Below are 14,563 nucleotides of genomic sequence, written 5' to 3'. Positions count from 1 at the left end.
GTGGGTAAAGACAAGAAACTATTAATCAATATTCCGTGGCGTTATTATAAAGAAAGTTAGTAACACTGTTTTAGAGGGGGGAGGGGAACTACCACCATACATTTTAAAGAAACTGGTTGGTTCTGTAAAGTACAGATCTGTTCCGGATAATAGGGTTGCGATCCTAAAGCTAATGTGGGTTACTATCGGATGTCACTTTCTTACTTGCTGTGATTTGATGGTGTGCATTGACAAAAAGTAATGATATACATAATGAAAAACACCTTAGGTGTGAAAAAAGGTGCGTCCAAAAAAAGATTCAACTTAAAGGAATGAAATCAAAATTGGCGAACAAACTGGTAGCTACACTTATAGCATTGATAAGAATTTTGCAACAAATATTCATTTATTAGTTAGCCAGGCGACATATTTTGTTTTACTTACCAACATAAATAAATAAAACTAGCTAACTAATGAATGAATATTTGCTGTAAAATTCTTATCTATGCTATAAGTGTAGCTGTCAGTTTGGCAGCAATTTTGATTTCTTTCGTTCAAGTCGCACGCTCAATCACTTTTTAGCCACAACGTTTTTCACACCTAAGGTGTGTTTTATCAGATTGTTTTAACGAGAGAGAGTTCCCTGTGTTGAATGTTGTGTTAGTTTCAAGTTTAACGAAATTCGTATCATGGCATTATTTATATAATTTCATTTTAAGACTGGTTTTAGTGATATATATATATTTACAGCACCTTACACTTAAGGACAACATTTTTTTTTCTTCTTCTTTTTAATTGCCACAATACAGCATTTTTATTTCTTCCACTTATATTTGGTTATTTGTTATTCATTATTAAAGCTTTTTATATGATTTCGAACAGGAGGATTTGTTCAATTCTGTAAACTTAGAATAGTAACAAATGCACTTAAAGAAAGATTATTTAAAAATTAATTTTGTGTAATTTTAATGTAATATAACCTATTCGAAACCGTATGTATATCGTCTGCCATTTTTGTCATAAATTCTGTTTTAATTTTATTTCTTTTGTCATTTTTAATGTAAACCTTTCTGAGTTATTGTAGTTGAACCACTGGAAATACTGTTCAGCTTGTATCGTTTGTTTCGTAGTTTCATTATTTTGTATGTGCCATATTTCAGGTATCATAAGAACTACGACCCCACTTGACTATGAAAGCACCTCGAGCTACTGGCTGTGCGTCTATGCTAGAGACTGGGGAACGGTGCCTTTGTATGATCGAGTTGACGTATTCATTGAGGTTTTAAATGAGAACGATAACACTCCTCTGACTGTAGAGCCTGCTTACTTCACTACAGTGGTGGAGAACGCTGAGCTCGGAACATCAGTGGTCAAGCTAGACGCATTTGACCAAGACTCCCCAAATGCCGAGGGTATACATTACGAAATCGTCAGTGGTGATTCCCAAGGATTTTTCATCATTAACGAAAATACAGGTAAGTGTGAATTTATGAACAAACATACTATCATCCACATGGATCTACACACTTGTAGTATCCCTCACACGGTATTAAACATAATACCAAACAACGCTCAAATTTAAGTTGCTGAGAGTCTTCGATCTCTCCTGGTTTTATTTGGTGTGTATTTTATATAGAAGTGAAGGTTTGGTAGTGTAACAGTTACTCCTCGGCCTGTGACTCAATGCTCTCTTACGCTTACATTGATAAAGCACTTTCTATGTGCTTAACTTATTATATTTAGTTTTTAGTCAAGATATGATAATATGTCCGTTTGACCTTGAATCTATACTTTAAGATGCTTAGCGTTCTATAGCACGGCCATAATGTAAGATGGCGACATGTTATGAGTACCTACATATGGAATAATGGCCGCATTCTGATTCCCTTGTGATGGAGCTTGCCGTGCCATGTTGATATTTTCTGGTGATAAGACATATCTGGACAAGTTCAGGCAATATCTTTATTACTAACAGGTCAAAGATCAAACAGATAAATGATCAGGCAGTGCTTGATTGAGTTTCGTACCAGCAGTCGCAACATGTAGCATGTTCCCTCAAAAATAAATCACTTCATTATGCTTACAAATCGCTGTTTGCCATCTTATTATTATATGAGCATAATGTGCTTCCTTACTCAAGTATGCTGATAAGTAATTATTAAGATCTTATATGTTAAGATTACTAGAGGAAAGTTACTGTGATCAATGACACTTGTTTCGTCTGTGGTAAATACTTCTGTTATAGCGTGAAACATGTGGTATCCTTTGACAAGGAAGAAGTGCAAATTTTGGGGGAGAGGTCAGCAGGGGCAATTTCATCCAAGACGATTAGTAGAACCTGGCAAAAATGTACCCGTATCATTATTTTATTGTGTGCACTGTAAAGCTTACAGTATAATCCAGTGACAAGCCACAAATTATTGCCTTTTCACTTCAGAAAAATCCAAGGACTTCCACGGGCTTAGTGGTCCCCTAATATAAATTCAAATGGAGTTGCTGCTATAAAGGTTTCTAGGTGAGTTTTTTCCTATACAAATATCATTAAAGTATCATGAATTGTACTAACTCCAAAAAGCTTTTGTAATAAATCTTGGATGCTACTACATTGCAGCCATATCACCAACAAACTTAGCGTCAGGTCATTAGTTGTAAAGTTAGGTATTTTGTTATGTATTTATAAGAGATTAGTGCGTTTTTGTGATAACGAGTCGCAAACCTTCAATCCTCGGATTCACAGTCCGGTACGCCATGCCTATCCACAAAATTTTGAAACGAAGTATGTATGATAATTTGTCAAACCAGTCTGTACATTCTGGAGGTCACGCTGCTACCATTTAACTATTATATTTGTATTAAAGTGTATGATTTGGTTTGAACCTTTAATAACTTTTACAGTAAGGAAGCCCCCCAGTGGCACAGCGGCATGTCTGCGGACTTGCAACGCTAGAAACCGGGTTTCAATACTCGTGGTGGGCAGAGCACTGATAGCCCATTGTGTAACTTTGTGCTTAATTACAAACAAACACAATACAGTCAGGAACACATTAGATTAGTTTAGTATTAGCTTTTCCTACATGTGTAGTGGTAAACTGACGAGCTCACTGTCAGTCTCAGAGGTAAATTACCCAATAAAAACTATATGCGGAGACGGGGGGGGGGGGAGCAGGTTAACACCTGTTAATAATTTTAAGGCCAACATACACTTGGCCGCGTTTTACCATATATATTTTAGGAAATGCTCTATTGAAAGTCTATAAATCTCGCATTTTCTACGGTTTATACCCGATTATTTTTATAGAATTAATATGTTCAAACAATGCATGCACTTTAGTCCCTTCCCCCCCGAGGCAACTTTTGTTTCCTCTGACTGCATGGGCAGTATATAAAATTTCAAAGATATGCAAAGTTTAAAATTTGTTTAGTTTTCGAGAAGCTCCCATTTTACAGAAAAGGCACTGACAGTTGACAGAAATCGTTGCAAATGAAACGGTTTGGTAGGCTTGTACGTTTTTTGGAAGAAAAAAACCGGCTCATCTGCAATCAGGCAAGTTAAGAAACTGGAAATAAGTGGAAATGTTGTGTTTTATTCCTCTAAAGATAATGTTTAGTGACTTTGATTATAATCAATTAACGTTGTTTAATCAGTATTTTTACTTGCACGTTTTTTTGTGACATAAATTAAAAGTATACCACAGTTAGAAGTATCATAGAAGTCAAACATTATAGGATTTAAAATAGAAAAACATTTATATCATCCAAATGCAAATACATCGTGCGGTTAACTGAGAGTTTGCAGATGTATGGTAGTCACTAGCTATTCGCAGGTACAAATACGTCGTGTGGTTATCTGATACTTCAGATAAAATAATAGTAACAGGCTCTTCCCAGGTTCAAATACAATAGTTGAGTACGTTATATTAAAACGATTTTGTTGTTTCACCACGTCGTTACAGTCCATGTCGCCACGTTCGATCATATTCTATTTAAAAATAACGTGCATCTCCAGTGTTGTTTTCATTGTAAAAACCTCAGTTGTACAGCTATTATGTTCAAAGCACGCCCCTCCTTACTAATGGCTTTCCATAATCCATCTAGTATAGGAGGACATCGGTTTCCGATCATCCGTTTCAAAAGTCTGAACATATATATAAGCCCACCAGTATTTCTTTTTTATGGAATAGCAAAAATACCCGTATCATTTTCCAGCTGCTTGACATATGCTATGATTGAATAGGAGGTATGGCTGAATGCCTTATGTCGGTGCACCAAGATACAAAGCTAGTGACTTTGCTGTTAAATAGGATGGTGTTGTTTGCGGAATTCTGTATAAAGCTGGTATTTCGGTGTGGTAATAAGGGTCCAGAATATTGGTCAGATAATAAACACTCTTCTGCTTTCTAACCTTTCCTGATAGTGGTGATCATGAATCTCTTAGAAAAAGTTTTGCGACATGTTATGTTCTACTTTTAGATATTTTTATGGCTACTGACCGATAGGAAATGGCACAAAAATTATTACGGTTATTAAGGTACATCTGAATACATCCTTATGATCTAAGTGCACGAATATATTGCGTCAGAAAGAGTTGTTACGTACCCTTTCTAAATGCTATCACTTTTCAGTGGCATCACACTACATATGAAACGCCAAACAATTTCAAAATGTAGTCCTGAACTTCTGATAAATTCCGTTTCACCGCGACTTTATATTGGCTGTGGAACGTGGTTGTCATGAGACTTGTTGATTTGCATATTCAAAGTTTCTTTAATATACCATACATAACTCTCTGTACATTGTTGGAGAGCTTGAAAACGTATAGTAGCTGTAAGCTCTTCCCATGTACGTAAACATCGTGTGGATAGCTAAGAGCTACAGAGAATATAGTAGCCACAGACTCTACCTAAAGGGATTTAATACCATGAATCAACAATATTAGTGACTTTAACTATTTAAAAGAAGGTACAAGTTTTTGAAATGATTCAGTTTTTTATCACAGGTACTTCCAAGAAGGACCGAAATTCTTGAGATAAGCCAGCTGTTCAGTGGCATTTCTATAAAAAGCGCAATTTTATTCTATGGCACAGTATACCAGTTACAAGTTTTTTTGTTTTGCTAATGATGAATCGATGTTGTGAAGACAACCCAGTTGTTCACGGATACTTCTAAATATTGTACAAACAATTTAAGTGTTTTAGCTACAGGTCACAAGCCTTTCTATGAACGATTCAATTTCTTCAGATGACCCAGCTATTCGACACTGGCACTTTTAAAGAGGATAGAAGTATTTTAAGTGGTTTAGCTACTGGCTGTAATTATTTCTATGAAAGATTCAAGTTCTTCAGATGACCCAGCTATTCGACACTGGCACTTCTAAAGAGGATAGAAGTATTTTAAGTGGTTTAGCTACTGGTTGCAATTATTTCTATGAAAGATTCAAGTTCTTCAGATGACCCAGCTATTCGACACTGGCACTTCTAAAGAGGATAGAAGTATTTTGTGTAACTGGTCAGTTAACAGTTGGTTGTTTTATGATGGGTCTAAGTCTTTGATATGGCCCAACTGATAACCACTGTCATCTGCATGAAGAATTTCATCCTTGAGAAGCAAACTACTTGCTGCTGCCTTTCCTTAAGAAGCATTGATATTAGTGTCATATTTTTGTTATCTTAGTCTCTAGAAATGAGTTTCATTAAGAAGATGTTATGTCACTCTTTTCCAGTGAAGTGACAAACTATTTGTTATAAGGTATCCCATATGACAAACTATTTGTTATAAAGTCTCCCTTTAAATATACTTGGTTTCATATTTATATATACATATTTGTGTAAGATTAAATATCCTTTTGATTTTTTTTTATCGTTTAATAAAGTTTTTATTTGTTAATCTTCCTAGCTACGAGTTTTGTCTAATTGCACGGAGGATTTCGGTTGTCACTGCTGCTTGTGTGTGTGAGGAGAGAAGTAGTAATTGTGTCCTCTCATGTAGCGTGTCTTTTATTAATGAAAAACTATGATATAAAATTCGAATCGGTAAAGTAAAAAAATCAATAATAATATTTTTAAACTTTAAAAGCAGCGAAAGAACACTACTCGAGCCTCAGAAAAGACCTTTCTAAACCCAAAAAGGTATAACTAAGAACATTAGTACTAGAGACTGATAAAAGTAAACCCGTATCCTTCATATGATTTGTTGGTAGGTTCGAGTATCGTGTGGAATGTTAAACACTACTCTATAAATTAAAATTCGAACATGAAATGAAATTCAATAATCACCCCTTCTACGACACTCTGGAGAATGGCTTCCGGCCTTCAAGCATCGTGGAAATTTACCATAGTTAATCTATTTTTTATTTTTCCAAACAGTTCTGTATGTGCTAATAGCCGTATAGTGAACATAGAAACCAAAGTTTGATTCTGTAAGTATATGCAGTAGAGTGAAAAAGTAGTAACCTTCATCAAGTCCAGCTAACTTCTGTTCGTACATCAAAATTTCTATTTGAACTCGTATAGTGTATCAGTCAATGAATATTTCATGAATCATAGCAACGCGCTTTAAACTTTTAACACACACAGCCTAAAGCTTGTATTCTTCACACACACGCACACACACATATGTGATTCATGCATATCTTGTTATTAAATATGGCAAAAACTAACGTTCACCTCGTACCGCGCCCCAGTGGCACAGCGATATGTCTGCGGACTTACAACGCTAGAATCCGTATTTCGATACCCGCAGTCAAGAAAGTTAAAAAATATATTGTTACATCAATCTAACTCATTTTGATGGGACGAAGCCTCTTCTGTGATTGTTTTTTATAATTCTGTTGGGAACTACCAACTAAATAAAACTAAAAAAAAACCCGGCAAATCAGTTTTGCACAAATGGATAATCGTATATGACCGGACAGGGCGTGACCGAGGGGTAGCGTGCCGACTGCGGATCGCAATATCTAATGCTACTGAATGCTCGTACATTTAGCTGTTAGCGGGTTATAAAAGTAACATTCAGTTCCGTTATTCGGTTCAATGAGCTGGACAAAGCCGTTTTAATGACAGGTGCTGATAGCTGTCTGTCTTATTTTGGTTAGTAGTTCAAATTAGGGATGGCTATGCCTGAACTCTAGTCCCTAGTGGTCTCTTACCTGGCCGCTGATACCATAACTGCATAATTTGCTCTTAAGGCAAAACTTTCTATGCAGTTCTGTAAACAACTTTTCTAGAATTTCATTTTATTTGTTTGTTATAGAATTAACGGACTTTATTAGCGGTTTGAATAGAAAAAAAGCAACGGAAGAATTAACCTGGGACAATATCAATATTTATAATTTCATAAATAAGTAAGAAAATGCAATTCAAATTAACGTAATTTCGGTACGAAAGAGAAAATATAGTGATTTAACTTATCTCGCTGAAGTTACCTGAGCTGGTGAATCCGTTTTATGCATAGGATAGTTGTGTATGACCGGGCTGGGTTAGCGTGCCAGGCTACATACGGAAGATCTAAGGTATTAAAATATAGGTACTGAGACTTCATTTTTTCATGAAACGTAAAGATGGATGAAGTTTATACAGTTACGTTTAGTTATTTGTAAGTGAATATTTTTTTTTTTATTAAATAAACGCCACAAGGTGTATTTTAGCGCAGGAATAAAATTTATGCCATTTTGTGCACACACTTTATTATAAATAACATTGCGTATTTTATCATTTTTTGTATTTTATTTGAACTTTTTACACACATTTTACGTCAACGAAAGGGGGAAAAAATCATTCTATTTAACTAGATCATTTACTTTCGACAAATAAAACTTCTTTTAGGCTAATAGCAAACACATAAATTAGATGATAATTTGTGTAGGTTTCCCCTAGCGATGTTCGTACATCACTTCGATAACAAAGTAAACACAACGACGAAGAGAATAATTTAGTTATCATACGCCTACACGTAACTACTATTTGTCGAGTTGATTGTGGAATGAGAAAACTCCTGTTGACTCTAAAATCAAGTTTTAACTTTCCTTCTCATCGGTCTAAATCAACATAAACCACAAATCTCCCCTGGACAAATTGTATGATAATGAATAAATGAACAGCTCATCACTTGAATATTATATGGTTATGAAAAAGTTTAGGTGTTTTCTGTTATCTACGTTGCTATCAAATTTATCACAATTGTTTTCACGAGAGCTAAATACATTAATAATAAAAAAAAAAAGGCTATTTGAATCAATATGTTACGCTGGTGGTGCCACCTAATAGCAAACATGTAAAAGTTGTATACAAATAATATAATTTGATCCTGTATTGGATCTACCAACATCAAACTCTACATTTGATCAATTTTGCTTCTGATAATCAGAAGTGCACGTACATCTCATCGTTGAAGGTTGTATTTCTTGGGGTTCATTAGGTACGACATGAAAACATAATAGTTTAGCCCAGTTCTCGTCAGGAGGGAGACAAAACTCAAACTTTACTTATGTTTCAGTATGAACCTCGAACTTTCTAATCTAGTAGAATACCACTTATGTTTTCGAGTATAACAACTATGTTTTTAATTTTACCTTATTTATCATTATACTTGTAAGTACACTTGTAATATTTTTCGGAACTCCTGTACAATTGAAGTATAGAGCTACCTTTCCAATATATAGCCTTAGGTTTCTTCGATAGATACTGCTTACACAAGGTGGACGATGTACACTTGTACTTATACACTATTATATTAAATAGAATGAAGTAAACTTGGTTTGTTTGTTTTTTGTAAAACAAGTCGTGATATATTGCCACACCTGTCTGAACAACGTCTCATAAGTACGTTTTGGGGAAAGAAAAAAGTGTGAGCGTCTCTACCTTTCTGCACAAAAGAAACTAATGGAGTTTAAGAAACAAAGAATTCTTACCAGCAACAGTAACCTTGCGTATTACATGAATTGAAAGAGTAGACAGTTATCGTGATCTGTTTGTAAGTTTGTGGGGCGACTTGGCTCTCGTTTTGTTTCAAGGGGAATCACCCAATGCTTACATATTACGTGAAGTGAGAGAGCAGACAGTTATCGCGATCTATTTGTAAGTTTGTGGGGCGACTTGGCTCTCGTTTTGTTCCAAGGGGAATCACCCAATATTTACATATTACGTGAAGTGAGAGAGCAGACAGTTATCGCGATCTGTTTGTAAGTTTGTGGGGCGACTTGGCTCTCGTTTTATTTCAAGGGGAATCACCCTAATGTTTACATATTACGTGAAGTGAGAGAGCAGACAGTTATCGCGATCTATTTGTAAGTTTGTGGGGCGACTTGGCTCTCGTTTTGTTTCAAGGGGAATCACCCAATGTTTACATATTACGTGAAGTGAGAGAGCAGACAGTATCATGATATGTTTGTAAGTTTGCAGACGTAATTTTAGAAATTCAGATGGATCTATACAATGTCTAAATATTTTGTATAGTAGTTTGACCAACGAACTTCGAAAAATAACAGTCTGATTCAGTGCCAGGGTAAGAACTGTAAAAGGTCAAGTTTATTCTTCTTTTAGAAATATTTTTTATAGCACTCTGTCTTTTTTTCACGCGTACAAGATAGAAAAAAGGCAGATAGATGTTTTGGTCTTAATAACTAGTGCTCACCTGCCACATTTCAGTCACTGCCTATGTCGCGTCTACTACTGTCTACTCTTGAACTGCTTTATTTCCGTTTTTTGTCTGTTTAATACATTATATTGGCCAAAATTTCACATACTTGCTAATATTATGTACCATATATAAATTAAGGGTTTAAATTTGGAGGAATAAATAGATTATGTTGCACGAATTGTTATGTCGCTGTTTCTGTAGGAAAAAAAAGCAACAAAAAATTATACGCTTAGTGATTGGTCCTGAAACTGTTTTATTTTTCAAAAGCACGCGAAATCCAAACATAAATACTTCTTATTTACTACATTTTCATCGTTATTTTAGTTGATTATGTCCCTATGTTGAATATCTGTGGGAACAAAATACCCATAATAATAATAATGGACAGATATCAATTAAATGTTACATGTTGGTAGCATAGTAGTATGACACAACAAAAACTTCATTATTTACTGGTGAATAACGAAAGAACGAGATCATGCAATACACGCAAACGGAAAGGGGCAGATTTTTATCGTATGATAGCCGTGTTTTTTGTCTTTGATTGATTGGCTTTACTCAGTATAATGTTGTTTTTGCCCCTCAAATTCACAATGTTTGTAGCCAGGTGTAGCTAGCTACCTTTCTTGTGTAAACTGACACAAGATGCAGTTTTGAAATATAATATATATATATATATATATATATCGATACCAAACATAATTTGTCCTTTTTTCAAATAATCTCTTCCAAAGCGCTTTAAAATAACGAAAAAAAAACATAATACATATTTGCATAAGACAACCAGAGTATTACAAATATGAATTTACTCCAATAAAATATTTAATTTTATAAAAGGGTAAAATATTGTGCTATTTTGTTCACCACCATAAAAGACAAGCATACTTCTGTAACAGTACTAAACTTCAATGGTACAACAAACAAAATCGTATGGTGAGAACGTTTGGTTACGTCGTCATGGCAACAGAAGGAATTTTTACTACATGGTAAGTCGACTGGTGTTTTATACTGTTTATTCGGATACTTGATACTTGCGGTTGAAATAAAACTAAATTGCACCTCTACCTCTTGTCTCAAACGTTGCTTGTACTTTGTTTATGCAAGCTCTCGTAATATATGCATCTCTCTATACGGATATAATATAATCTCTGTTTTGTATATAAATGTACCGTTACACTCAAATTAATGAAGTCATGCGATTTTCCCTGATACGGCGCTATCCCCGCTAAGACACTCTTTGTACTGTTGGATGAAAAGCATACTTTTAATCGATCTACGGTACTAAAACAAGATACCACAAACCCAGCAGATGACGGTAAATGTTTATAATAACTATAAGAATGAACGATTTTTTTTTTCAAGAAAATGATGTTTGAGAGATAAGTCTAAAAAATTATACAACTTAAATTTATGATAATTTCTATACTGTTTTGTACTTTGAAGTTTCGTTTATCTATTCATTAATTATATAATACATACACACACTGTATTATAACTTTTATCTTCTTACACAATTTAGATGCACATCATATGTTGTTATCAACAATAATTTCTCACATTATATGTTGTTATCAACAATAACTTCTCCCATTATATGTTGTTATCAACAATAACTTCTCACATCATATGTTGTTATCAACAATAACTTCTCGCATCATATGTTGTTATCAACAATAACTTCGCACATCATATGTTGTTCTCAACAATAACTTCTCAATCATATGCTGTTATTAATAATAACTTTCATTGAAAGTAAAAGTCTATACTAATGTCAACTACACTATACCTGCCATATCCAGTGCCGACGAGGCCTTTCGCCCAATACTAGGGTCGACTTGGATACTACAGTTTGTTTGTTCATGAGCACAAAGCTACACAATGAAATCTCTGTGCAGTGCCCACCGAGGGTATATAAACCTGAGTTTTAGTGTGATAAGCCTCGTACTTACCGATGAGCTACTGGGGTGGGGGCGGGTACAACAGACAAGGTAGTATTTGAGACGCTATTTATGTTTTCAAACTGCTTGCCTGCCAGCAACATAATTTAGAAGGTGTGTTAGTCTCTAATATTAGCTGTTTTCCCTGCAGTAACAAGCAGATTAAATTTAAGAAAAACTGACATAGTAAGTAACAAACTGAATAAAAAGCCTAGGATTGGGATTCCAGAAAAGTTTGTATTTCGCTTTAACAAAGCAAAAATTAAAATAAACGCGGAATTTCATATTAATTTTGAAAAATGCGATCACGTTATGAAATGGAAACGAATACACATAAAATGACATTATGTTGGTTCAGAACGAAATTTCAATGTAATATAGAATAGCGTGTCTCTAAACTGTCGCGAAAAACTATTACGTTTTACATATAGATATTCTGTCAGTTATTTGTTTTTCTGTGAAATTCCACGTACTGGCCAAAGGGGAGGGATGTGACGGATCGGTGGTTGAGAAACGTAGGTTTAGAATGTTCCATTCGAAAATTATTTTGCCTACTCTATATTATTGGGCGACCCGGCATGGCCAGGTGGTTAGGGCGCTCGACTCGCAGAAGGCGAGTCGCGGATTCGAATTTCCGTCACACCGAACATGCTCGCCCTTTCAGCCGTGGGGGCGTTATAATGTAACGCTCAATCCCACTATTCGTTGGTAAAAGATTAGCCCAAGAGTTGGCGGTGGGTGGTGCTGACTAGCAGCCTTCCCTTTAGTCCTACACTGCTAAATTAGGGACGGCTAGCGCAGATAACCCTCGTGTAGCTTTGCGCGAAATTCAAAACAAACACTATATTATTGTTGAAGTATATCACAGTAAAAGTTTTGAGAGGTTAAAGTGGAATTAATGCTTCTACGATCAAAAGAAATTTATTTGTAACACTCAAAATACACGTAGTTTATTTTATGTAGTGGTTATAAAACACGGTTGTTGTGCTTAATTTAGTTTTCTCCAAGTAGACGTGAAGCGAAGGAACTTGTACAAAAAGTCAAGCTTTAATTAATTGTGTAAATTTTTAATGATTTCTCAGTATACAGTGTTTATAAACAATACTAATAAAAAGTTTCTCGCATAATCTATTTTTGTGGCGTATGAATTTCGAGTGGAAATATTTGTAACCTATCTGATGCGTAATTAATTTATGTTGTTATATATTTATAAATACAACATAATCGTTATATTAATTTTGACATATAAAGGGAAGAGAGCAAATGCAAAATCATTTCCTACCATCAAAGAATTCTTAATTTCAATCAACTAAGCCAAAAACAAATAACATCGGTCATTTGTATAATAGACGAATAAATCTAGGGTACATACTGAAAGAATGATAATAGTATGATATAGTCTAGTAGAGGAGGTATCTGTAGAAGGACTTGAACAACGGTAGTGCTTCGTTTGTGTTTATGTTTGTTGTTAATCACAAAGACAAGCAATGGGCTATTTGTACTCTGCCTACCACAGGTATCGAAACCAGATTTTTAGCGTTATAATATGTCAGATTTACCGTTGAGCCACTGGGGGCCTGTCTATGCGATATAGTAAATTATTTGAATTAAGAGGATAAGATCCAATTTTCTTTGTTTAATCATTAGCATATATTTTACTAGTCAACTTCTTGAGGTTTTATAATGATTTTCATGGCATGTATCTGACTATTTTCAGTGATGGAATTTCAGCTTTAGATTAAATGTTTTTCTTATCACTCCCAGTAGTCTGTTTTTAGTAAGTTTTTATAACAATTTGTTAACAGTAGAAGTAGTTATATCCACAGTTGGCTGCAGATGGTGAACGAGTTTGAGCATTTATACCTTTAAAACTTACAATTAGAAGTTAACTCGAATATATAATGTATCCCCACAAAGGGTAGAATTCTTCTCCTTCAGATACCTCTAATTAAATTACAATCCACCAATTGAACTTTGTAGTCTGTATCCTGGTTGAAGTTGTCCGCTATAAGTTATACGACACTATTTGTTTCTAAACACGTTTTTAAATTTATATATAGATATATATGTGAATAGAAGGTTGCTGGTTGAGCCCTTATAGGTGAGGAATATAATATAACTATACAATTGTAATCAATTCACAATTATATTATTTAATATAAATATTTAAGTAGTTTTAAGCTCTTCTCGTGACTTATGGTTCTTTAAGTTACTGCTTGGATAATTAGTTTAGGATAATTATGCCAACCTGAGAAGATAAAGTACACCTTATTACGTGATATCCTTGTTGCCTGTTATTACTTGAGCAGTCTCTCACAAGTGACTGAAGACAGCAAAAGGCGCTTGTACTGTGGTATTGAGTACCTACGCCTGCACTTGGAGTTTAAAATCTAATTCATGTTTTCTTGCAGCATGTGAGGAATTTGATGATTAAACCTGTTAGATGGTGTATCCGTACCATTGTGTAGGTCCGATTTCCACAGATACCTGAAACTCCAAGACACAGTTTTATAATTCACACGTTGTGCCTGTTGTTTGTTTTTATTTTTGCCATGTTTCTCTGTTTTGGAAATGTTTTTTTTTCTCTCTCTCTCTCAAAAAAAATTATTTCATTAAAGGTTTGGAAATGCTATTATTAACGCTCTCTTTCGTATAGCCTAGTAGTTAATGCACTCGACTTGCAATCTGCGTGTCGCGAGTTCGAATCTCGTCACTGAGCATGCTCACCCTTTCAGCAGTGGGAGCGTTATTATCTGAAGGTCAATCCCACGTTTTGTTGGTAAAAGAGCAACTTAAGAGTTGGCGGTGGGTAGTGTTAAATAGCTGCCTTCTTCCTAGGCTATCATTTCTAAATTAAGGACGGCTAGCGCAGATAACTCTCGAGGAGCTTTGCGCGAAATTCTAAATCAACCAAACAAATTCTCCCGTACTGGTGTTTAAACTTATTCGACTATGTCTTAATTTTGATTCAGTTGATTTTTTTATTAACAAACAATAACACCTGTGTGTGTGTA

General features: G+C 34.8%; 1 protein-coding gene across 1 annotated transcript in view; it reads left to right on the top strand.

The window, feature by feature from the left end:
- Window positions 1-14,563, top strand: part of LOC106460088 (fat-like cadherin-related tumor suppressor homolog) — a 93,940-nt gene that overhangs the window by 74,837 nt on the left and 4,540 nt on the right. Inside the window, exon 2 of the mRNA XM_022386705.1 lies at window positions 1,140-1,454. Within this exon, the coding sequence (XP_022242413.1) occupies window positions 1,140-1,454 (315 nt within the window). The remainder of the gene's footprint in view (window positions 1-1,139; window positions 1,455-14,563) is intronic.

Source organism: Limulus polyphemus, unplaced genomic scaffold (genome assembly GCF_000517525.1).
Source record: "Limulus polyphemus unplaced genomic scaffold, Limulus_polyphemus-2.1.2 Scaffold705, whole genome shotgun sequence".
In the NCBI taxonomy this organism is placed as follows: domain Eukaryota; kingdom Metazoa; phylum Arthropoda; class Merostomata; order Xiphosura; family Limulidae; genus Limulus; species Limulus polyphemus.
This window is presented reverse-complemented; position numbering and strand designations above follow the sequence as displayed.